The following is a 23419-nucleotide window of genomic DNA, read 5'->3' as shown; positions in this document are numbered from 1 at the left end:
AACCAGTACAAGCCACAATTATTTTATGATATCTGAAGCTTCTTGAACCCCAAAGTATAACTATAAATAGAGGATAAAGCCTCAATTATCCACACACCAAGCTCACTAAGAAAAACATCATTTTTGCAAGCTTTTAACCTTAACTTCCATTTCTCCCATCTTGCTCGTGCATTCTGCCAACCAAGGGTTCCAATCACCTTTAGGGAGTTAATAAGCATTAGGAGAAGCTTCAAACAGTAGCTGGAAGTGGTATTGAAGAGGCATTGGACCTTGCTCTAATAGGTGTATTCTTTCACTTTGAAACTCACTATACATGCATCATTTCCATGTGATTTCTGAAGCAAATATGTAGCATTTATTGTGTTGAGGTTGATCATTAACTAACACGCCATTTATCTTGTTGTTTATCTGAATTTAAGTTGCATGGAACCTAAATTTCCAGTTCTGGTTTTGGCCTTCGTGCATCTTCATCTTTGAGTATTAGCTAAAACCTATCGTACCATTGTATTCCTTACATTTTCTAAGAATTTTTGATATTTATTTCATGAAAAATGGTTGAGAAATGAGAGAGATATGATTGATGGAAGATTTGAAAAATAATGAAAGAAAAAAACGAAAATAATAAGCTAGAGGTTGAAGAAATCATCTGCTGTTATGGGGTCCCCAACAAGATCATTACTGATAATGAATCTAACCTCAATAACAAGATGATGAAGGAGCTTTGCCAAAGCTTCAAAATCGAGCATCATAATTCATCGCCTTATCGGCCAAAGATGAACGGAGTTGTTGAGGCAGCTAACAAAAATATCAAGAAAAATTATGCAGAAGATGGTAGAGACCGACAAAGATTGGAACAAAATGCCCCCTTCGCATTGCATGGATACCGTACCTCCATATGTACCTGGGAAACCCCCTTCTCTCTTGTGTATGGCATGGATGTATTCCTTCCTGTTAAAATGGAGATTACTTCTTTAAGGATTTTGATTGACGTCAAGCTTGACGAAGCCGAGTGGGTGCAAGCCTGATTTAACCAACTGAACCTCATTGATGAGAATTGTTTGGAAGCCATTTTTCATGGCTAGATATACCAAAAGATAATAAAGAGGGCCCATGACAAGAAGGTCTTTCCTCGCAACCTCAAAGCTGAAGACTTAGTCTTGAAGAAGATTCTACCGATTCATACTGACCCTAGGGGCAAATGGACGCCAAGCTACGAAGGCCCGTATATTATAAGAAATGTTTTCTATGGAGGGGCCTTAATCCTTCCAACTATGGATGGTGAAGATATTCCGTCCCTCGTGAACGCGGATGTAGTAAAAAAATACTACGCATGAAGAAGAAAAAGAGAAAAAAAAATCTAATAAGTTGAAAATCGAAAGGGCGACTTATGCATAAATGGGTATCCCGGTAGACTAAAAACCCGAAAGGATGGTCTAAGAAAAAATTAGGGATTAATGAAAGCGAGAGACTGCATTCCATGAAAAATCTTCTACACTCCTCAGCGAGTCAATCCAATCATTTTCCTTCTGAAGCAAGATATAAGGGCGTAAGGACTATAGCTGAGTTGGAACTTAGATGAAATCCGAGCTATTTCTATTGTTATTATAGTTTTTCAATTTCTTTTTGAAATCACCTCTTTTAGAAATTGCTTCCTTGTACAAATCACCCATTATTGGGATCATTTTATCAATAAACATCGATTCCATCATACGTGTGCAGTACTTGTACTTTTTCTGCTTTGTTTGTGAAGAATGACTTTTCTTTAATTGACCTTATAATAGAATATTTTAGGTAAAAAAAACTTTTACTAAAAAAGCGAAACAAAATTTTAAGGGAATACATCGAAATTACTTCTCTTTCTAAAGTATCCCAAAAGTAACCAAAGTCCAACATGATTGGTATACCTCAATGCCGCAACGCCATAAATCCCATTGGATTTGGCCCAATCATAAACTACTCAACAGAAGGATCCCCAGTAAAAGAAAATACATCAGAAGGTCCATTCTCCGATGTCGGAAAGTCATTTTCTTCTCCCCAAGTAATTTCCAAGCCCAATCATCATTGGCATTCCTAACAAATTATCCCCCGCAGATCCCAATCATACTTGGCATAACTTACAAAACTTGCATTTGTATCTCACATACATAAAATTGCATCATGAGTATCCTCTGTGATTCATATTCAAATCTTACTCAATTAAAATTCCTTAAAATTCTGACAGTCCCAGCCGTTGCAAGGGTTTTGTCCTTGTCACATTTCGGAACTTCCTAGCTGTTGTTAGGGTTTTCCCTAGTAAAATAAATTTGCATTCCAAATATTTCTCCCCAAGTAGAGTCAGGTTGTCCAATCGTCGCTAGGAATCGTCACTGAACTTCATTGTTCTCTCTCAGGTTTTACCGATAAGAGTTAGGTATTTCTAGCCGTTGCTAGGAATCATCACTGAGCCCTTTGGTTTTGTATCCCCATCCGAGTCAGATATTTATAGTCGTTGCTAAGAATCATCTTTGAACTTCTGGTTTCCCTAGCATAATTTAGGTATTCTATCTATTTCTAAGAATCTTCGTTGAACTTCTTGTTTCCTCAGTAGAGTCAGGTATTCTAGCCGTTGCTAAGAATCGTCAATGAATTGTTTTATCTCCCCAACAGATGTCAGGTATTCCATTTATTGCTAGGAATCATTGTTAAACTTCTGGTTTCCTAAACAGAGTCAGGCATTTCTAGCAATTGCTAGGAATCATCGCTAAACCATTTGGGTTTATATCCCTAATTAAGTCAGGTATTCCAGCTGTTGCTAGGAATCTTTGTTGAACGACTTCTTTTTCCATAGAGTCAGGTATTCCAGCCGTTGTTAGGAATCATCACTGAACCTTTTTTCTCCCTACAAACTTAGGTATTTGAGCCATTGCTAGAAATCATCACTGAATTTAGAACTCCCCGTCAGAGTTAGGTGTTCCAGCCGTTGCTAGGAATCACCATTATCTTTCTCCCCAACCGTTGCTAGGGACAATCACCTTTTATTCTCATTCTCCAGCAAAGTAGTTAACGATATTCAACTTCAAAGTTGTAGAAAACTCAATGAGTTTTAGTTCATACAATTTAACAAACACCAACAAACAAAACAAACAATTGTTAAGCATTTTGTTTACAATAGAAGCCAATACCATCTATTAAATATCAGATGATACAATAGCAACTCAAATCATAGAAAACAAAAAGAAAAAAATCTAAAAAAAGTGTTGCAGTGACATCAAAGGACAGTGAGGGACAACACAACATTGAATGATAACGGAGGCGCAATTCGAAATTTCGAGTTGTGGGCGTTCTTAGTTTGGAGACTCCATACATTTTATGGCGGCTTTATGCGTCTGGTGGCTTTGTGGAGAATCGTCGAAGAAGTAGAAGAACGTTGGTGATTCGATATTGATGGATAAGAAAGATAGAGAAGAAACTGATTGCAAACAAGGTGTTCGATAATTTTCCCCAATTAAGTTTTTGTGTATTTCGTCATTGGAAATAGCCCCCACCTTTAGCTATATCATTTAAACGATTTTTTTCTTAAACATATTGATTAATTTGTCTATCATTATCATCAATTGGTTTTCATATACTCATATTCGAGCTTCTCGATAGCGGTTCGATTTAGACGATTTTATTTGGCTCACTTCCGCTAACCGTTAAAATTTTCAACAGAATTTCTGTAAAGTTTTTTAACTTGGGATCTATTCATCCCCCATCTAGATTAGTCGTCTTCCTCTAATAGAGGTGACATAGATCTCCTTATCCTTGATCTAAGAATATGCTTTCGAGTTGTCAAAGATCCTTTCATGTTTGATCTAAGCATCGACTTACGAGTTAACGATGGTCTATCCATTTTAATCTAAGCATCACCTCTCGAGTTGATGACGATCATCTCTTGTTTAATCTAAACATCAACTCTCGAGTTGACGATGATCCTTTCCTGTTTTATTTAAGAATCAACTCTCAAGTTGACAATGATCCTTTTCCGTTTGATCTAAGCATCAACTCTTGAGTTGATGATAATCCTTTCTCGTTTGATCTAAGCATCAACTCTCGAGTTGATAACGATCTTGTGTCTTATCCTGGCCTAGATGTCTTCTTATCTCTTCCATATATCTCAGTGGATAAAATTTGGGGTCGTTTTCATATTCAATTATCTTTCGCCATGATTACATGAAGACTGTCGTTACTCATATTCTCAAGTCAAAGGTAATTAAATAGGGGCAGTTGTCGTACCCTAAATTTTTCCTGCGTTTTACTATTTTACTTTATTGGGTGTACGAAAAGCATTTGCATTTATTTTCATTTTTATGCCCAATTCAAAAAAGAATATTAAAAAAAAAGTTTTTATTATTATTTATTCTTTTTTTATTAAAAAGTCAACAAAAAGTAAAATGTTAACTTTTTTTGGAGTAATTTAATATCATTTTTGTATATTTTAAATAGGTATTTATTAATTGTTAATTTATTTTCTTTTATTCATTTTTATTCATAAAATAATTTAAAATATCAATAAAATAATAAAATACAATGTACATAATCTTTCTTAATTTCTCATCCTTGATTCTAATTGGTCGCAATTTGTCACCCTTGTTTCTAAATGGTCGCAATGTGTCATACTTGTAATGTGTCATACTTGTTTCTAATTGGTCATAACTTGTCATCCTTTTTTCTAATTGGTCGCAATGTGTCATACTTGCAATGTGTCATACTTGTTTCTAATTGGTCAAAGTTTAACATGCTTGTTTTTAATTGGTCATGATTTGTCATTATAACTTGTTTTCCTTTCGTGTTACCTTGAAAATTAGTATAAATAGACGACCAATTTCATCGTAGACAAGGACTCAGGAAAAAAAACCATTCCATAAGAAAAAAGCCACTCGGTCACAAGGCACCTCATGCTCGCACCGTTCACCTCCGTAAACCTTCCACGATGATGTAATCGCCACCCAACCGCAAAGTCCATCTTCCTCTGGTCAGCCTCCTTCTCCCATATTGTTCCCTATTTGCTTTTCTTTTTATTTCCACTCATTTGTATCAATGATTTACTATGTGTTTCGAAGGTGGTATAAAAAATAAATGAAAATATGGGTTTATTTCTTTTCTCTCTCTCTTTACGTAATTTTGTTTTTTTAACAAACACAAATTGTACACCAATAGGTAGATCCACTTTGTGTATTTTATTTATTTATCATTTTTATTGTTTGTAATTAGTATAGATTTAAAGGCTATTAATATCTCATGATTATAATTGTAAGGAATTTGTAGAGCTTATGAGCATTTTATGTTTCTCTTTGATGTGTGCAAATATATAATATGTAGTTATAACAATGATGATGGTTGTCACTTAGTTGTCGTAGCTCATGTGATAGTAATAAATGTGTAGCTAATTATTATAAACTTAAATACAAAAAATAAAAATAAAGTTTATAATAATTGCAAAATAGTTTATTTCCCTTTTAAAAACTAAATTATATATATTTGAATTAACTTTGAAGGAATGGGGGATGCACATGCACCCGTTTCTCCAATAATCGAGGGCTTAGCACGTACCTCATCTAAACGATTATTTCCCCTCTGATAACAAATCTTCATAATAAACTTAAAGTCAACCTTAACTCATGAAATAACTTGCTTTTCCCTAGTGCACTTAAAACAAACTTTTGTCATAAAAGAATAGTATTTTGCTTATTCTGACAGGAAATGCAAACAGACGCTTCAGCCTCCATAGTTCGAGCATATAGAAAATGTTTAAACTTCTTGAATGCAACATAAATGTTGTTCTCTAAAAATAAAAAACACAAAAACATTTTATACAAAGAACTATCTACCCTTGAGTTTCCCATCGCATACGGGGATAGGAGGGAGATTAAAACATCTCTCCAGGCCCATTAATAAAAAACTAAAAATTTCCATGTTTCTTAATAATCTTATAAATAAATAGAAAACTTCAATTACCTTTAAGCTAAATGCTCAATTCCCTAAACTAATTAGAAGATTTCTATTAAGTACAACGAATGTGATATGTATTAATACTTTCCCCTTACATAACCGACTCCCTAATCCGAAACTGGTTGCGATGACCATGTTTTCGTTCTTCAAGGATTTTATCGAATTTTACATTTAAAACTAAAACTTCGGTGGCAACTCTATAGTTATTTCGAACGTTAGTACGCTCAGGCACTTTTTGCTCCCCGACACCTATCAATACACCTTGTTTCATCGTCATTCTCTTAAAAAAACCTAAGCGATTTTCATCTTCATTAAATTTCATATTCCATCATTTATTCTAACATCAACACGAATATCAACTCTTACAACCTAACTTCTTGAAGCTTCGTCATCATGTTTTTAGTACGTAACTCAAGTTATCTTGTGTTAGCTTGAGGAAATGGTGCCACTTACCACTGAGATGCGTATATAGATTTTGTTTATCTTGAATAGTGTTAGTTTGAGAAAATGGTGTCACTAACCACTGAAATATTGATAACAATGTTATTCTTCTAGGATAGTGTTAGTTTCAGTAAATAGTGTTACCTACTAACTAGTGAAATTTTCATGAATATGTTTTTTTAAATGTTTTCTTCATGATTATTTTGTTAGTTTGAGAATATATTGAATGTATGTTTTTAGGAAGTGTGCCATGAGTATTGTATAATTCATATGAATTAGTGACTTATCATAGATTTGTTAATTTGAGTATTATAGTTTTTAATTTACCTAGATATGAGCGATTTAACCATCACCTCTCAGATAACCTCTTATACAACCTGTGTTAATACAAAAAGTAAAAGAAAAACTAGAGGTGCCACGATGTTGACTATGATGACAAAAGCCTGTGAAAGCGGTGTAGTTAATTTTTGTCTAAGAACTAGTAATGCTTATGGTGAACACGTGTATATTTTTAGGGGTTACATGTCCATACAAGGTACACTACTATAAAAAACACACATGACATCGATTGTGAAAAACATATAATGACAATTGTATGTCCGTTGTTAGGTAGTGTGTGATTGTAAGTGATTGTAAGTGTGTTATTGAAAATGATTGTATATTTCCCGTGTGTAGTAAATTGGAAAGCGTGCTACCTATGACCATAATTGTATTGAACAATCATAGTGAAATATTTATAGGTCCTGGGTTCGATACCCAGTAATGCCATATTTGGCGTTTATTATTCTAGATAGTGCTCTACCTATAACAATGTTTGTATTAAATAACTATTGTGAAATTATTTGTTTTTTAAGTATATAGAATTCATAATTTTTAACCTAAAGTTTTCTAAATTGTATCAAACCAGAAAGAGACACACACCCATTTGTGAATTGTATTAGACAAAAAATTGTATTACATCAAAGCCAAAATTGCATTAAGAACCAAAAATTGTATATTACATAAAAACTAAAATGGCACAAAAAACCTATAATTTACACACCATTACATCAAATAATAGTATACTGGTGTCTTGGTTTTTTGTCTCCTGGTCTCTTAACTTTAAACACCAACAATTTTAAATAATAATACTTGTTAGTAAATAATCTTAGAAATTATAACATACAATAAATTATGAATAAAGAATAAAAAATACTTACTTGTTTATTTTCCCATTTGTCTTCTTCATGATCGTTATGAATAAAATGTATATCATCTCTATCAACTTCTCCATATGAAGTAGGCACTTGTTTTTGCGTAAGAAGGAGTGGAAGGAAATTTTCCTACCTGGGGTCTTACATTTCCGAATACTTTTTGTATTTAATCCTCTCCTACCTGGAAGGTGTGGAATTCATTGCTATCCATACATGTAGGTCCGAGAAGATTAAATAGGGGAAGCTTTCATGCCCTTAAATTCACCCTACCTTCATACAATCTTCATAACCTCCAAAATGATTCACAAACTCAAGGTATGGTGTTCATTTGAGGAACATCAAGATTCCCTAATCATGTTGAGGTATACCCAAGCCATCTTAACCCTAATCTTCATCCATAAAGCATCCTTGGACCTAGTAGGATCACTTAATACATCTAAGTCACCTCCAAAACCCTAATTGGATGGTGAGCCCTCATTGAAGACATTTGAAGATTCATCTGGTCAACCAAGCACCTCAACCCTAGTTTTTGATCCTTAGTGGTTTGTACAAGTCATGAGCATGTTATGCCTTGGCCATACCTTTGAGGACCCCTAATATCAAAACTTTGATCATACCACAACCTTGTGAATCACCATAAGACACTTCTTGCAGCCCAAACCCTAATTTGTCTGACTATGGATCTTAATGAAACTTGTGGTCCAAGAAACCCTAATTTATGCAATCCTTTGATTCTATGCCTAGACTCCCTTGATCATACCATCATTCAACACTCCATTCACCTTCAATTCAAGTCATTTTCAACCATAACCCATCAAGCAAACACCCATTTCATCCATGGTACAAGTTCTTGAACTTTGTACATGTGATGCATTGGTTTCATTCATCATCTTCACCTGTAATCATACCACCATGAACCAAGCCTCATTTTCCATCAAGTTATGATCATTTGAGCTTTAAAAATCCATCGCGGTGCCTTGAAAATCAAGAAAACTTAAAATGGAATTTCTAGGGCATGTTGGTTGGTCACATTTTAGAAAGTTTGGCTTACCATTTGGTCCAAACCCCATAAATTTTTCAACTTTCGACTATTTTATGTTCTTCTCTGATCCAAATGTACTAATTGAATCCCCCTTTAACTTTTTTTCAAGATCTAAGACCCAATTCATTGAGAAAGGACCTCAAGTTTTGGATTTGCCAAGTTGGTCAAGATGCCTAGCCAGGCCTAGAAACATGTCCATGACCTCCATTTTACCTTAATGCCATTTCCACACCACAACTCCTTTTGATCTGGTTCTTTTTGAAAATTGTTATGGGCATGGCAAAGAACAATTGTCACAAGTTTCATGAAAAATCCACAAGCCAATTTTATTTGGCCCAATATCCAAGTTGGTGATTTATCATGATGCACACCTCAGACCAACATCAATCATATTTTAATAATCACTCATTAAGTCTCTAAAACTTGTTTGTTTCAATCCTATTTGGTCCCAAACATGTTGCAAAACACTTCAAGACACCAATGCGAGTCAGAATGAGCATACAAAGTCACATGGTGAGCCAAACCGGAGCTAAGGTTAAAATCAGATTTTTCCCAAAATGGCAACAATCCAAAGGGACAACAACTCTGATTGAAGCACCCTTGTCCAACCTATTTGATGCTAAGTGCAAAACCAACTGAGTGAAGGCGAATTGCAGGCAAAAACATTAACAACACTTCTCCCATAAGCTTCAAATTTAGGCATTTTTCGAGTTTCTCCTTTTCTGAAGAAACCTCCAACTTTCTCCCTCCAAACAATCCCAACACCTTCCCTATAAATATGGGATGGTGTTCCATGATAAATATAAGCTTTTCAAGCCAAGAAAACCCTGTTGCAAATCCGATTTTACTCCCCCAAAATAGAGTTTTGAGTTCTGAGTTTCAAGCCATTTCAACCTCAGTTAACCACCCAGAAACCTTCACCCAACATCCTTTAAACTTTCTGAAACACTAAAACCAGTTGAAACCACCTTCCCCGAGCTATCCACACTCATCAGAACCTTCATCAAAAACTGATTTTGACAAGGTAGTTACATTCACATTTTTCACTCAAACAAGTTACCATATTACTCGATTTTTATCTCTAATGCTAAGCCATATGACTTAAGCATTGATTACTCCATATTCAACATTTAATTTTAATTTTAGGTTAATGTTAATTTCTTAGTTCATGTGAAATACTCCACACTCAGAGCCAATCAATGTCTCACGAGTGTGGAAAGGACAATGATGATGTGTTAGGAAGGAGAATCCATGGTTGATTCCTTAAAAAAACTCGAGTTGTTGAGTCTGAATTTTGGAGGTCCAAGGTTGAAGACGACCAGTGTTGTCATTGGCTCGCTCGTGTTTCAAATTAAAAAATAACCAATGTCATGTTTTGATTGGTTGTTTTGAGCACGCTTGTTTTTATGTTTGACTTTTTCTATTTTATTCATTAACGTATAATATTATCACCAAGGGTGCTTGGCCCAGTGGGTGGGGGTTGACCCCATGACCCCAAGGTCAGGGGTTTAATCCCCAACGCCCCCTTTCCCTTTGTTTTTCTAATTCTCTCTTTTATTTCCTTATTTTCTCAATTTCCCCCCTATTTTATTTCATCTTATTTTTATTTATTTCACCATCTATTTTATTTTTAATCCAAAAACTTTGTAAATACATCTTGATTATTTTTTGACCATGTATTTTATTTCAAATTTTGATTATTTTGTTTTGACCTTTTTCTTGACTTTTTTAATGATGGTTGATGAAGTCTATTTGATCATGGATTTGGTTAATAGGGTTGATAAAACCTTCAATAATCAAAGCAATAAACCCTTGATTCAACGCCAAGCGATATTTTCATAATCAAACTCAAAAAAACATTAAAAATACGATTATTATTGTGCCATGATCCTTAAATGGTGGGGAATGAGTAAGAATGGAGCTTTCCCACCCTTACTCTGATTATTTTGGACACAAGATGCTTAACTTGTTTCTCTATAATATTCTCCTACTTGTTGATAGGGTGCACAATGCGTCAGCGCCCTTCCCCTAACAACAATAATTGCATTGGTTTCACCCTCACGATTTTTCCGATAAGCCACAAACGACTTCTTTACCACACTGGATGTAATAGACGAGGTTTTGAATTTTAGCCATCTTGATCATGTTTTCTATCCTTTCATCGGCGAGAACCAAATAAGAAAATCCGAAGGACGTGCTTCTTACCATTATGTCCAAATAGGGCCCTTGGAGGTTTCCCATTAACATGTCTACTAATTCCTTATCCAACAATGGAGGTTGTACCCTTGCGGTAAGCTCTCTCCAACATTGTGCATACTCTTTGAAAGTCTCTTCTAACTTATGATTAAGGTTTTGCAATTGAGTGCGCTTAGGGGCCATAACAGTTTTATATTGGTAGTGTTTTAGAAAATTCTTGACCATATCCCTCCATGACTGGATGTAAGTTCCTTCCAATGGTATATACCAATCTAGCGATGCTCCACTTAAACTATCTTGGAAGAAGTAAATTAGCAGTCTATCATCATCGAAGTAGGCGGCCATGTTTCAGCAATATGCTCTGATATGTGTTCTAGGGTCACGAGCTCCCTTGTATTTTTCAATGTTGGGGACCTTTAATTTGGTTGGTATGACTACGCTAGGAACCAAACACATTTCAGCGGTATTAGGACCTAAAGCATCAGAGCCTTCTGTAAGACCCCAATTTTGACCCTAAGATCCCTCATACTATCTCATCATATGCATTGGCATTGGGATCACACCTTGGCATCTTCCTAACCCATCATTCATTGGGTTTGCATTGGGAGAGATCACCAAGCACATTTGATTGTATCATACTTCATTTTACTTTATTCACTAACCAAAATACCAAAAATATGTCAATGTATAGTTTGTTGCTTTTATAGGTAGTGTGCTTGCTCACCTATGCTCTATCAAGCTCACATCTAGGGTTTGAGATCCTCAATGCAAGGAGCAAAATCAAGACTTGGTTCACATTGACTCTAATCATCATATATGGATTCCCATGATCTTCACATGCTATTTTGATCAAGAAATCATCAAGAGTTTGGAGTTTGTTTGCTTTGGAAACCCTAATTCATCTGGGTATCATGTGTGACTTCTTCAACAAGTTTCTTCAACAATTGATCAAATATTTAAAGGGATACTTCACATTACATAAAATTATGCATATATGATCATCTATTAGTCCCAAAAGTCAAGAAAGTGTCAAGCTAGCAAGTTGGTTCATGGTGGTTGATCAGAGAAAGTCAACTGATCAAAAATGGGGTTCCCAAGACCCTATCTCCTAAACTCTTTGTCATATGAAAATGATTCCAAGAGAAACGTTACTCAAAATGACATTCCAAACAACTTTCATGTTGAAATCAAGATCTAGTTTTGCTTTGAAAGTCATGATTTATAGTGAAAGATTATAGGTCGTTTTGTCTGAACCCTAGTTTAGAGGTCCACTTCCCAAGACCATAACTTTCTCAATTGTTATGAGATGAAATCCATTCAAATTGCATGTGTCGCACCTCGAAAAAATGGGGATACGGCTTCAAAGCGAAGCGTAATCGCACGCTCGCAATGATGGACTGAACAGAGTCGCCACCAAACTTTATTTATTCCTAAAAAGGAAAGGGGAAATATCGATAAAACCCAAGACAAAACGACAATGATTATGGTCGTCGCAACCAAATCGTGGTTCGGGAGTCGATTACGCAAGGGGAAGGTATTAACACCCCTCACGTCCGTTGTACTCAACGGGAACCATTAGGTTAGTTGTGTGCGTTATTGTTAATTGAAATATTAGGATTTTCGAATTATTAGGTGGGAAAGAAAGAAAGGATGAGAAGATAATGTTTTTGGATTTTTGTTTTTTGACGAAGGACTAAACCTAAGTTTTTTATTAGTGGGTCTGACAAGATTTAAAAATCCTGCTCCTACGTATCTCAAAAGAGAAATCAAGGCTTACGTAGTTCTGGGTAGAAAAATGTTTTGTTTGTTGGTCGACGAAAACATTGTTGGACTATCCAAAACAGGTGGAGAAACATTGCCTTGCATTGTTTTGAAACAAAGTACCTTTCGTTTGAAAAAGGTTTAAGAGTCAATTGCACGGCGGCGAGAAAAAGAAATTGATTGGTTTGGTGTATTTTGAGTGATGGCGAGAACTTGGATGAGCGAGATATACATCTCGAATCCTAGCCTCAGGAGTGCACGGTATACACCATGTTCCATTTCCATCTTTATTGAAAAACGTTAAGATAGGAATTAAGTATTTTGGAATTTGATTGAGAAAGGGTTCGAAGAAACCTCATTGACAATTTTAGACGATGGCGAGAGCTAAGATTGGCGAGGCATACGTCTCGAATCTTAATCTCAGGAGTGCACGGTATACACCATGTTCCATTTCCACCTTTATTGAAAAAGTGTTAAATAAGAATTAGGTATTTTGAGTTTTGTTCTAAAAAATGACTTGACCCTAGATCAAGTATTGATGGACGTTTAAGAGAAATTTGAATGAGTGTTTGAGAGAAAACAAAGTGGATAAATTTGGATGATGGTGAAAGCTAGGATTGGCGAGATATACATCTCGAATCCTAGTCTCAGGAGTGCGCGGTATACACCACGTTCCACTTCCATCCTTATTGAAAAGGTCTTAACTATGAATTAATATTTTTTGAGTTTTTATTAGGAAAAATGGCTTGACGTTGAATCAAGCGTTTGGTGAAAGTTTGAAAGAAATGGAATAGAATAGGAGGGAGAAATGAATTGCTTTGTTTATTGAGAAAATACTCGACGTTGGATCGAGTCATTATTTTTGTATTTTTTGGAAATGGTTGATTTTATTCTTGTGTTAGTATCTAACTAAACAGTCAAACAAATAAAGAGATAAAATAGTACAAAATTATTACACATCGGGGGAGTGGGGTACATTTTGTCAAATGGGGATTCAAAATCATGAAATAATTAAATCGGGCCCAAACAACAAATAATGCAATGTATGAGTGTAAGTGCAAGAGAACTGGCTCATTGTAAGAAAGCCCAAGAGTAAGCTATGTGAGGTTGACGGCGATGCTTAAAAGCAATCAGCTTACAAAGGTATGGAAATGGGCTCGACATTGAATCGAGAAAAGTGTGATTTTAATAGTTTAAAGCGGTTTTGAATGGATGATGAAGTTAAAAGAAACCAAATTTGTGTTATTAAATAATAATGAAACTATGAGTATAGGATAAATTATAATAAAACATAAACATGAAAAAAATGAATGCTAAAAGAAATAAAATGCTATATATAGGTATCGAACCCACCCCACTAAAGACCATGAAACTAACCTCTCTCCACTAGACCAATTATGATTAGCTATTATTTACAAAAACATCTTGGATATATAAACCAGCACAGATTAAAACTAAAATTAAAAAAATAAAATAAAAACTAAAACAAAATAGTCTGTTGGACTACCAAATGGGAGAAACCAAGAAAAGATACCCTAGCCGCGTGGCTGTTCGGTTTTTCAATGGACTATGAATTGGAATCACCAAAAAAAAAATACTAATATACACTACTAAATGAAAACATTTATTAAATAAAACTTAGGAAGTTTAAACATAAAAATTTAATGGTTTCAATGTTTATTCTGTTTAAAAATAAATTAAAGAAAGAAACTGGAAGCAACGTAACAGATGCTTCATCGTCCTCGTTCTCTCCCAATCTCACTTCACAAAATCGCTCTCTCAATCTCAACGAATCTCTCTCTCTCAACTTAACCTCACGTTTCTCTCTCTCAACTTAACCTCACGTTTCTCTCACAACGAATCTCTCTCCTGCTCTCAACGAACGTTTCTCTCACCCTCAATCATTCATCCTCAACCTTCGCTCAATCTCACCCTTCTCTCCCTCAATCGATCAATCACCTCTCAGTCTCTCTCACTCTAAAATGCAAGGATCCATGGTTTTAAGGAGAAACAAAAAGAAAGAGACTCACCTTCGGCGGTGACGACGGCGATGATGAAGCTTAAACCTCACTCCTTCGCCTCTTCAATCCAGGTTTGATTTTGGGATTTAGGTTTTTTTCTGAGATTCTTTTCCGCCTCAATTTTCGTCGTCCCTCACTGATTCGCCTTTTTCTCTATTTATCTCCACAGCTTTAGGGTTTAGGGTTGTTGTATGGTAGAGTAAAACAGGTATCTGCCAACATCCTTCCTGTGAACTCAGTTTGCATTAGCCTTTTTGATGCTTGAATTTCGGAACGGTAATCTGAACCTACGTACTTTCTCCCTCTGTTTTGTCTTAATTCCATTTTGGGATTTTTTCTGAATTTCTACAGCTTTGACTAATGGCTATGTTTTTTACTGTAGTGAATTTCTCTTGCAAAAATGAATTTTCTGGTTTCATTGTAGCTGCTGATAGAATTTTGGTGACAGGTACAAGTTCTAAATGGAATATGGCTCAATTAGCTAGTCCGTTGGTGCACTTGGTTTGTGACGGAAACACCTCGCTGCTACAGGCGGTACTTACGATGGGACATGAGAGAAAATCGAGAGGGTTGGACTCGCATTGGAGTAAGCATCCGTCTATGATCAGCCTTCCGCTTCGATGAAGCAAGCAGCAACCGAGCTCGGCCTTCACGGTTAAGTTTGATAATTTGCAGGTGGAAAGGAACTCGAGTGCACTGTCTGAGCCTCGCGAACAAGTGAGCATCGTGTCATCTGGAATTTCAACTGCACCAATCAAGCAGAGTGGTTTATTTATTTGAATGTTCGCCACGCGATGAGTTCCAACAGCTGCTATTAAAATGGTATCACCCGGCCTTGAAGCAGAAACCGCAGTTTCAATGTTTGGGGAAACACCAGGTTCAGATAAGTCTTTAACCGATTGATCTACCCGAAGCCAGAGCCGAGGATGGCATGCCAAGTAATTCCATCTGTGGCAAACGAGGGCGGTAATGCAGGCTGGACTGTTGAAGATGTTCCTTGCGGTAACAAAGTTGCTTTTGCTGTTTTTGCATCTGTCATAGTTCTTTAATGCCGTCAATTATTATTCTGCAGGTTCACAATCATGTGCCGATTGTTTCTGGAATTCCTGCATAACTTTGGCTTGCTTTGCTGGTTCCATTCGCTTATTCATAGCTGCCATTGCCTTGGTAGTACCTTGAATGCCAACCACAACAGAAGAATGGGCATGCATTGCCTGCGTGTGAGTTGCTATGCCTCTCATTTGAGCTTGACTACCCTGAAGATTACCGATCTGTTGCCTAAGTCTTATCAACTGCCGAGCTAGAGTTTTAGTTGCTGCCTCATTTCCTGTCTTAGCAGTTCTCTTAATCTCAGCAACTAATTGTAATGATGCAACTTCCCTTTCTAAACCTCTAGTGGCGTTTGTCATTTCCCGTTTACTCTCCCGAAGAGCCTCTTTTTGAAAGTTGCAGGTTTCATTCTATCATTTATCAGTTTGTTACAGGTTGGATTATGTTAGCTAGATTGAATGATTGTCAATTTGTGGCTTTTGGTTGATGGTTGGTTATACTTTTGTAACACGTTTCCACTGCAGGTTTTGGCTCAAACGAGGCTTGGTGATAGAGCAACAACAATAAGTGTCATGGCAACATCTGGCATCTTGTTCATATTGATATCAATGCCTTGCAACACTTTCCGACCAGAAGAATCTCGTGGAGGCCCGGTAACTGTGACGCTGTTTTCTGTCCACGTAACTTTAGCTCCCATCCTTCAAGAACTTCAGCAAATTTTACATCTCCCTGTAAACTACTCGTCCCACAGCCTATAACCGTGATAGTTCCAACGGTAACTTCTGCACCGGCTAGGAAGTAACTGGCGCTAGAAGCATCACCTTCAGCTTTAAAGTCATTTCAACATACGGAGCCGAAATCAATTTATCAATTATCTCAATCTCAACGTCGCTAAGAGCCAACGGTGCTGTCATAAGCAAAACAGTTAGGTACTGACTGCTAATAGATCCGGACATTTTCACCTGCAGCAACCAAGGCTGCCGTCAAAGGACGCATTGCCGTACCGGCATTTCCAAGGAATAAATTAACTTCATCTTTAGATTCTCTACACGTGGGAAACAATCCCCCACTGCCTTCCACAACTGCTTGTTTGGTTGTTTTCTCGTCTCTATTAGTGTATATTCATGTTATAATTTATGTTATTGAAGTGGTTGGAAGGTTTTGTTTTGTGTAGGTTTTTGGTAAGTTAGAAAATGTTCCTCAGTTGCGTGAGGTTTTTGGTTAATAAGGAGTGTTGGCTTGTTAATGTTGAAATTCTATGGACTTAATGTTCCTCTGTTACGATTGTGGTAGGATGGATGTTATCATGGAGCTATTGTGGTTCGGAATATGATCATAGGCCGTGTGAATTTGGATTGTAATTTTTATAGTCTGAAATTGAAAATGAATGTATGGTATTAATGAATGGATGAAAATTTGGTTGATCCTTGATTTGAAATGGGTGTTTGGTTATAAAATGGATATGGATTTTTAGAAATAATTCAAGAATAATTTAAATATCAATTTAAATAATAATAAAAAATCAGTAACAACCAAATTAAAATCAAATTAATCTATAATTTGTTAAAATTACTTTGATATCAATTCTAACATTTATTTGAAAATTAAAATCAATTAGAGTTTGAATCATTAGTAAAATAAACAATTAAGATTAAATTGAAATTTGGAATTAAACTTAATTCGAAATTAAAATCAAATTGAAAATTAAAAAGTCAAATAATTAAAATCCATTTTATAATCAAAAGCACCATGATCAAAAAGGCTTAGACAATGACCAATGTGTAACAAAAATATGGATTTGGGAATGGTCGATTGTCTTTGGTCATGAATGTATGCAAATGAACTTTAGGCCAAGTGCCAAATAAAAATGAAAAAATGGAAAAAATTCAGGACCAAAATCGGGGTATGACAGCATGATCCAATTCAAGATGTCAAATTAAACTTTGATTTTTGGAGTAAGTGCAAATTCAACTTGCAAATGCATGTGCAAAGAGGAAACATTATAGGTCATTTTGGGCCAATACTATTGAACAAGTGATTTTCCTCAATTTATAAAATACATAAATCCTTCATGCAAATCCAAATGAGGTCAAATTTGTGACCAAATTGAATAGTTTTGAAAGAGATACAACTTTGATGGAGGAACTTTTCTCATTTGAAGTCCATAGATAACGTTATTCAAGGATGAAGAAGTGAACATTTGACCCGGGACTTAGAAAATTTTCAAATATGTTTGATTTCCCAAACTTCCACCTCAAAATTAATCTTGATCCAAGATTCAAATAAAAAGTGTTCAACATGAAAGTTCTTTCCCTTGATCTCACCTTTCCAAGAAGTCCAAGATCTCCTCATTTGGCCAGAGTATGAAGGACTTGCGCATGGGTGTAAGTTGAAGAACCATTTGGACATTTTCCACTTCCACTTGTCATACAGAATTGTATGACATTCCAACATGAATTCATCATGATGTACACTCAATTGTGGATCATATCACATCATTTCATGGGCCTAACACACGTCCATGCAACCATCCAAAGGGAATTTTCAAAATTTGCCAAACTTGGAAGTGTGCAAAAATCAATCTCATGGCCTATAAATAACACCCTCATTGCTCAGAAATATGGACCTCATGCCCAAACTTTGAACCTGCAACCTCAAACCCTCACCATTGAAGGATAAACTTGAGGATTTTCTTTGAAAATCGAGTTTCAATTATCCATCTGTTTTGATATTGAAACTCCAAGAGTGTATCCCTTTCCTTGATCCATTTCACTTCCGCCAAGCATATTGAAACTCCATTAAAGGTGAATGTTCAGAATTTTCATCTCTTTGATTCTCCCTCAATTCTTCACCATTGTTGTTGATTTTTGGTTGTCTGAAGTCCTATCAATGTAGGCAAGAAGATTGAGCTGCTTTAAGGTCAAATTGAAGCAACTCACTTCATGATCCTCAAAATTCAAATCATTGTATCTTTTTATATACTTGGAATTAAAGAAAATTGAGGTCAGATTCGTGCTCCTGAGCATTTTTCCTTCAAATTAGTGTATTCACTTTTCATTCTCCTCTGAGTTAAACCTGAACCAGGCCGATGGTGCTCATAGGAGAAGTTGACCAGAGGTAGGGCTCCGGTGATGCGCTGGAACAATCTAGGCCATCTGATTTGGTTCTCACGTTTTAATCTCATCCATCCAAATTGATTACAACGCGTGTAGGACATTTGACTGAAGCATTGGTGGATCGCGCGTTTCCAACCATCTGATCTGCCACCTCAATTAATGAGGGAGATCAGATGGCTCTCCTTTTTTTTTCTGATTATTTCTTTTAATTCTTTATTTTAAATTAATTCATATTAATTTCATTATTAATCCAAAAAATACGGGACTTTCACCAAAAAAGTTCAAATATTTTTCTCTTTCATTTTCTGAATTAAAATTATTTTTTTGGATTAATATTGATATTTTTCATGATTTAATTGTTTTTAGGCATATTTTTAATTGTTTAAACATACTTCTGACATTTTAAAAATAATGAAAATTTTTGTCTAAGGTCCTTTGACCTTGTTTGACCTATGATAAATCTCTTGGCCATTTATTTGGTGTTTTGAAGAGGTTTTAGGTTTTTGATTAAACATAATTTAATTTAAATGCATTTTAATTTGATTTTTAACTGATTAATTGTGTAGAAATTATGTTGAGCCATTTTTATTGACTTGTGAAGTTTGACTATGTGTTTGGGCCTTGGTCAAGGTTGATTTGACTTTTGTTGGATTAAAATTATTGGATTCTTAAAAGGAGAAAACAAATAGGGAATTGCTCTTCCAACAAAGTAACTTCAGTGATCTTAACAGATGTCCACTTGGTGAGCTCTTGTCCTTTCTTCTTTTTGTATACCAATCCTTCTTCATTGGAAATTAACTTTTCCTCCAAAGCACAAATTTGGTTCTCCATGAGGTGGTCGGTACTAGAAAATAAATCTGACAACGGGAGCACTTGTCTCTCCTTAGCAATATGCATTAATTTCTTCAAATTTTGGGATTTGAATCCCAAGCCAGCGCTATCCTTATTGACAGGAAACTCTAGTATCCTCCCTCAACCTTCGGGGTGTCCATTCTTGATAACAGTATGAGCGTCTTTCAGAGAGGCTATCGAAAATTCAACATTCTTAACTTCCCTTATAGGGCCAACCAACTCAACATTGACAACTTCAAATGATTGAAATGGGATTTCCTGTACCTCTCTTCCTCCTTCAACATACCTGAACGATGTTAAGTTACACACCATTATGTCCTCCTCACCCTTCACAACCACTAGCTTACTGTTGACCAAGAACTTCAACCTTTGGTGGAGATTCGATGTGATGACACCGACTGAATGGATCCAAGGTCGTCCAAGTAGACAACTGTAAGCAGGGTATATGTCCATGACATAGAATGTTATGAAGAAGGTGTGAGGTCCAATCTTGATAGTAAATTCCACTTCACCAATCACGGTTCTTCTTGAACCATCAAATGCCCTCACCACAAGTTCGATGGGTTTCATTAGGAGCCCATCAATAGTCAATTTGGAAAGAAAACTCTCCAGAAACACATTAAGAGACGAGCCAGTATCCACTAAGAACCTAGACAAAACGGTGTCTACACATTCCATGGAACTATGTAGGGCCTTATTATAGTTTCTTACTTCAACGGGAAGCTCTTCGTCATTGAAACCCAGACTCATGTTGGCAGCTATATTGATGACAACTCCCTCAAATTGATAGACGAAAATCTCTTGTGGTTTGTGAGCATCCCTCGAGAATTTGACTAAGGCGTCCCTATGTGCATCAGAGCACATGAGTAAAGACATTATTGATATTTTTGATGGGGTTTGGTTGAGTTGGTTAACCACCCTATAGTTTCTCCTCTTAATGATGCGCAAGAATTCATCCACCTTACTGGTAGGTAGAGAATCTTTCCTTTGCTGGTCAACTTCGATTTGATTGCCTTTTTCTTGGTTGGAAGTGCCACCATTGTCAATTTGGGGAGGTACAGGTGCAAAGGTTCTTCCACTTCGGGTGACCCCACCAGTGTCAGCTATACTTGCCATTGGCTCATTAGACGCCATGGGATCTTCTTGCACTCTTTGTCCATGGATGTAGAGTGTTGAGTCATATACCCATGGAACTGCTTTCGTGTCATTGAAGGGGAACGACATTGGTATCGTTATAACCAAAGGAACAATGGGACTTCCAGAGAGATTCATTGGAGAAAGATCATATCGTATTTGCATAGGTAAGACTTCATCATATAAGATTTCTAGGGTGGACACTTCTTCCGTGGTAGATGAACAATCTACCACCAAGATCCCATGGTCCATCAATCGTTGTATGACAGACTTCAAAGTTATACATTGTTGTGGGTTAATCAGACAATGCTCATAATCAACATTATAGACAGGAAAGGAGTTGTTCTTCATCAAAACGTTCTTGATCTCAATGAGTGGTGTTTTTAACTCATCCACACGGGACATTAATCTTCTTCTATTGTCAAATTCTACCATATTCACAGTTGGCTTGTTGTGTAGAGGCATCGGGTTGTGGTTTACATTTGAGTCGTTACGCACAAACATAATTTCCTTAGAATCTATCAGATCTTGCACCTTATACTTTAAGGATTTACAGTTTTTAATGGAATGACCGGGAGCACCTGAATGGAACTCACATCGTGCGTTGACATCATAACCGAGAGGAAGGACCGCTGGGGGGGGGACCTAACTCCCTTAACTGTACGAATGATCCTCATAACATGTAAGGTAAAATATGACTATACGACATGGGGACAAGATCAAATCTTCTCTCAGGACATCGTTGACGTTGTTACTGTTGCTTTTGTTGGTAACATGGTTGTTGTTGTTGAGGTTGTTAATGATAGCATTGTTGTTGCTGTTATGGTTTTTGTTGAATATGAATTGTAAATGGTTGTTGTTGTTGTTGAATAGGCATTACGGTGACCACTTGCCCGTAAGGTGTTATAATGGTAAAAATGTTGAGGTTAAGCTATTGATTAAGTTAACTCACAAAGCAAGAGTCTCCATCGCACTTTTATTATTTCCAAAGGAAAAAGGAAAAAAGTACGAACAAAACCTGAAGAAGTTTTAAAACAAAAACTAATAAAAAGAGATAAGGGTTCAGGGGTTAGTTATGCAAAGGGAAGGTATTAGCACCTTAAACATCCATGGTACTCCATGGAAACCTCCTTGAAAATGTGCCTTTTAGTCTAAAAAAAGGTGTTGTCAATAAAAGATTGGAGAGATGGGAAAAGAAGTATCTTTTTTATGATTTTTGTGTTTGCCAAGACTTTTGAAGCCTCATGCCTACGTATCAACAAAGTGCAATGGAGGATAAAAACCTCGTAGTTCGTGCTAAAAATAACAAAGATGTTTGTTTTGATTTATTTTTAATGAGGAAAAGACATTTTGTCATTTTAAGGAGAATACTAAACTAATCACCCACAAGTATGAGAACTTTGCATCATCATGAGAAGGTCTCCAACTTGGATAAGGATCAACAAGTATGTCGCTAGCTCTCTTTGATGGAAAAGAATTATCATCAATACTATGGAGATAGGAGAATTATATCTCAACTATGGAAACGGCTCATGCTAAAGCGTTGAGAAAAGTTATAAAGGGAAAAGTGCACAAATGCACAAAATGATTTGGGTGAGTTATTCATTTTTAAGTCTTTTGAAACTAGTCTAAATATGCTTAAGATGGATTAGCATTTATTAAGAAAAAAGTTTGAAAATCACTTAACAAAAGTCAAGGTTTATTAAGAAAATGGTTCAAGTTAGAAAACAATAATGTTTTGAAAAAAGAGAGAATATTTTGAAAATTTAAGAAGGGGGAAAAGAAGAAAAGACTATCATAGAGCATAAAGTAAAGCTAGGGAGGAAAGATCTAACCAAGACATAGAAAGATTTATGACATAAGTCAATCAAGAATTCCCTCCTTTGGATTAAGCCTCAAACAAGCTAGAATAAGCAAATAATAATCCATGTATCAGATGAAACCAAAGCAGCTCAACCTAGTCTCCGAAAAGAAGTCCACAGTCAAAGGTATCAAATGAATCCCAAGGTGTCAAGTCATACGACCAAAAGTAAAGGTCAATGTCCTAATTCTAAGTCCATAACTCCATAATGATGCCAAGGATAGTAACCACAAGTCCATGAATCAAGATGACCAAGTTTCTTTTTTAGGTGTTTTCTTTATTAATGTCTTTATTTCAACGATATAATAGAACATGTCCAATTTGACAAAGAACAAATGACATAAATCAGAAATAATATGATATAGAATGCTAATATAAAGTACAATAAAATGTTAGTAAAAGATGTTAGTAATCAAAGATGAAAAGATGTTTTGGTCACTTTTTAGAGAACACTCAACTATCCACTCTCAAGCATGAAAATATGAACCTATACATCATTTATGAGAAGGGATCCAACTTGGATAAAATCAACAAGTATGCCACCAGCTCTTACAAATGGAAAAGGAGCAACATTTTCACACAATACCATGAGGAATAGGAGACTTACAATCTCACTTATAAAAATGCCTTTTAATTTCGGGACAAATTTAACGCTATGTTAAGCAATCGTAATTGGACTTATGTAGAAGTCACAACTATCTAAGGCCGGTCAATAATAATATTTGTGTTAATACATGCTAGAGAAATGATATGTAAATCATTCTCCTAAAGCATGCCACACA

At 35.9% G+C, this 23419-nt stretch overlaps 2 protein-coding genes across 2 annotated transcripts; both read right to left on the bottom strand.

The window, feature by feature from the left end:
* Positions 1-15097: 15097 nt before the first annotated feature.
* Positions 15098-16033, bottom strand: LOC127103749 (F-box protein SKIP5-like). The gene is made up of 2 exons (XM_051040979.1): positions 15750-16033; positions 15098-15656 (listed from the first exon to the last, which is right to left on the bottom strand). Exons 1-2 carry the CDS (start codon positions 16031-16033, stop codon positions 15098-15100), a joined length of 843 nt encoding a protein of 280 aa, XP_050896936.1.
* Positions 16034-16268: 235 nt separating this feature from the next.
* On the bottom strand, positions 16269-21211 carry LOC127103747 (uncharacterized). Its single transcript, XM_051040978.1, has 3 exons — positions 19929-21211; positions 16637-16782; positions 16269-16501 (listed from the first exon to the last, which is right to left on the bottom strand). Exons 1-3 carry the CDS (start codon positions 21209-21211, stop codon positions 16269-16271), a joined length of 1662 nt encoding a protein of 553 aa, XP_050896935.1.
* Between the last annotated feature and the right edge of the window lie 2208 nt (positions 21212-23419).

This window comes from Lathyrus oleraceus, chromosome 7, assembly GCF_024323335.1.
Source record: "Lathyrus oleraceus cultivar Zhongwan6 chromosome 7, CAAS_Psat_ZW6_1.0, whole genome shotgun sequence".
Lineage (NCBI taxonomy): Eukaryota > Viridiplantae > Streptophyta > Magnoliopsida > Fabales > Fabaceae > Lathyrus > Lathyrus oleraceus.
The sequence above is the reverse complement of the archived record's forward strand: the minus strand, read 5'-3'. Positions and strand labels throughout refer to the sequence as shown.

Excerpts from the sequence above, each read along its gene's own strand:
- LOC127103747 (XM_051040978.1), bottom strand. The coding sequence starts at position 21,211 with ATGGTAGAATTTGACAATAGAAGAAGATTAATGTCCCGTGTGGATGAG. Across the intron at positions 16,783-19,928 it reads TGTAACTTAACATCGTTCAG|AGACGAGAAAACAACCAAAC; the intron begins GTATGTTGAAGG and ends ATACACTAATAG. Across the intron at positions 16,502-16,636 it reads GGCAGCCTTGGTTGCTGCAG|CTGAAGGTGATGCTTCTAGC; the intron begins GTGAAAATGTCC and ends ATGACTTTAAAG.
- LOC127103749 (XM_051040979.1), bottom strand. The coding sequence starts at position 16,033 with ATGACAAACGCCACTAGAGGTTTAGAAAGGGAAGTTGCATCATTACAA. Across the intron at positions 15,657-15,749 it reads AAGCGAATGGAACCAGCAAA|ATGCAAAAACAGCAAAAGCA; the intron begins GCAAGCCAAAGT and ends GAACTATGACAG.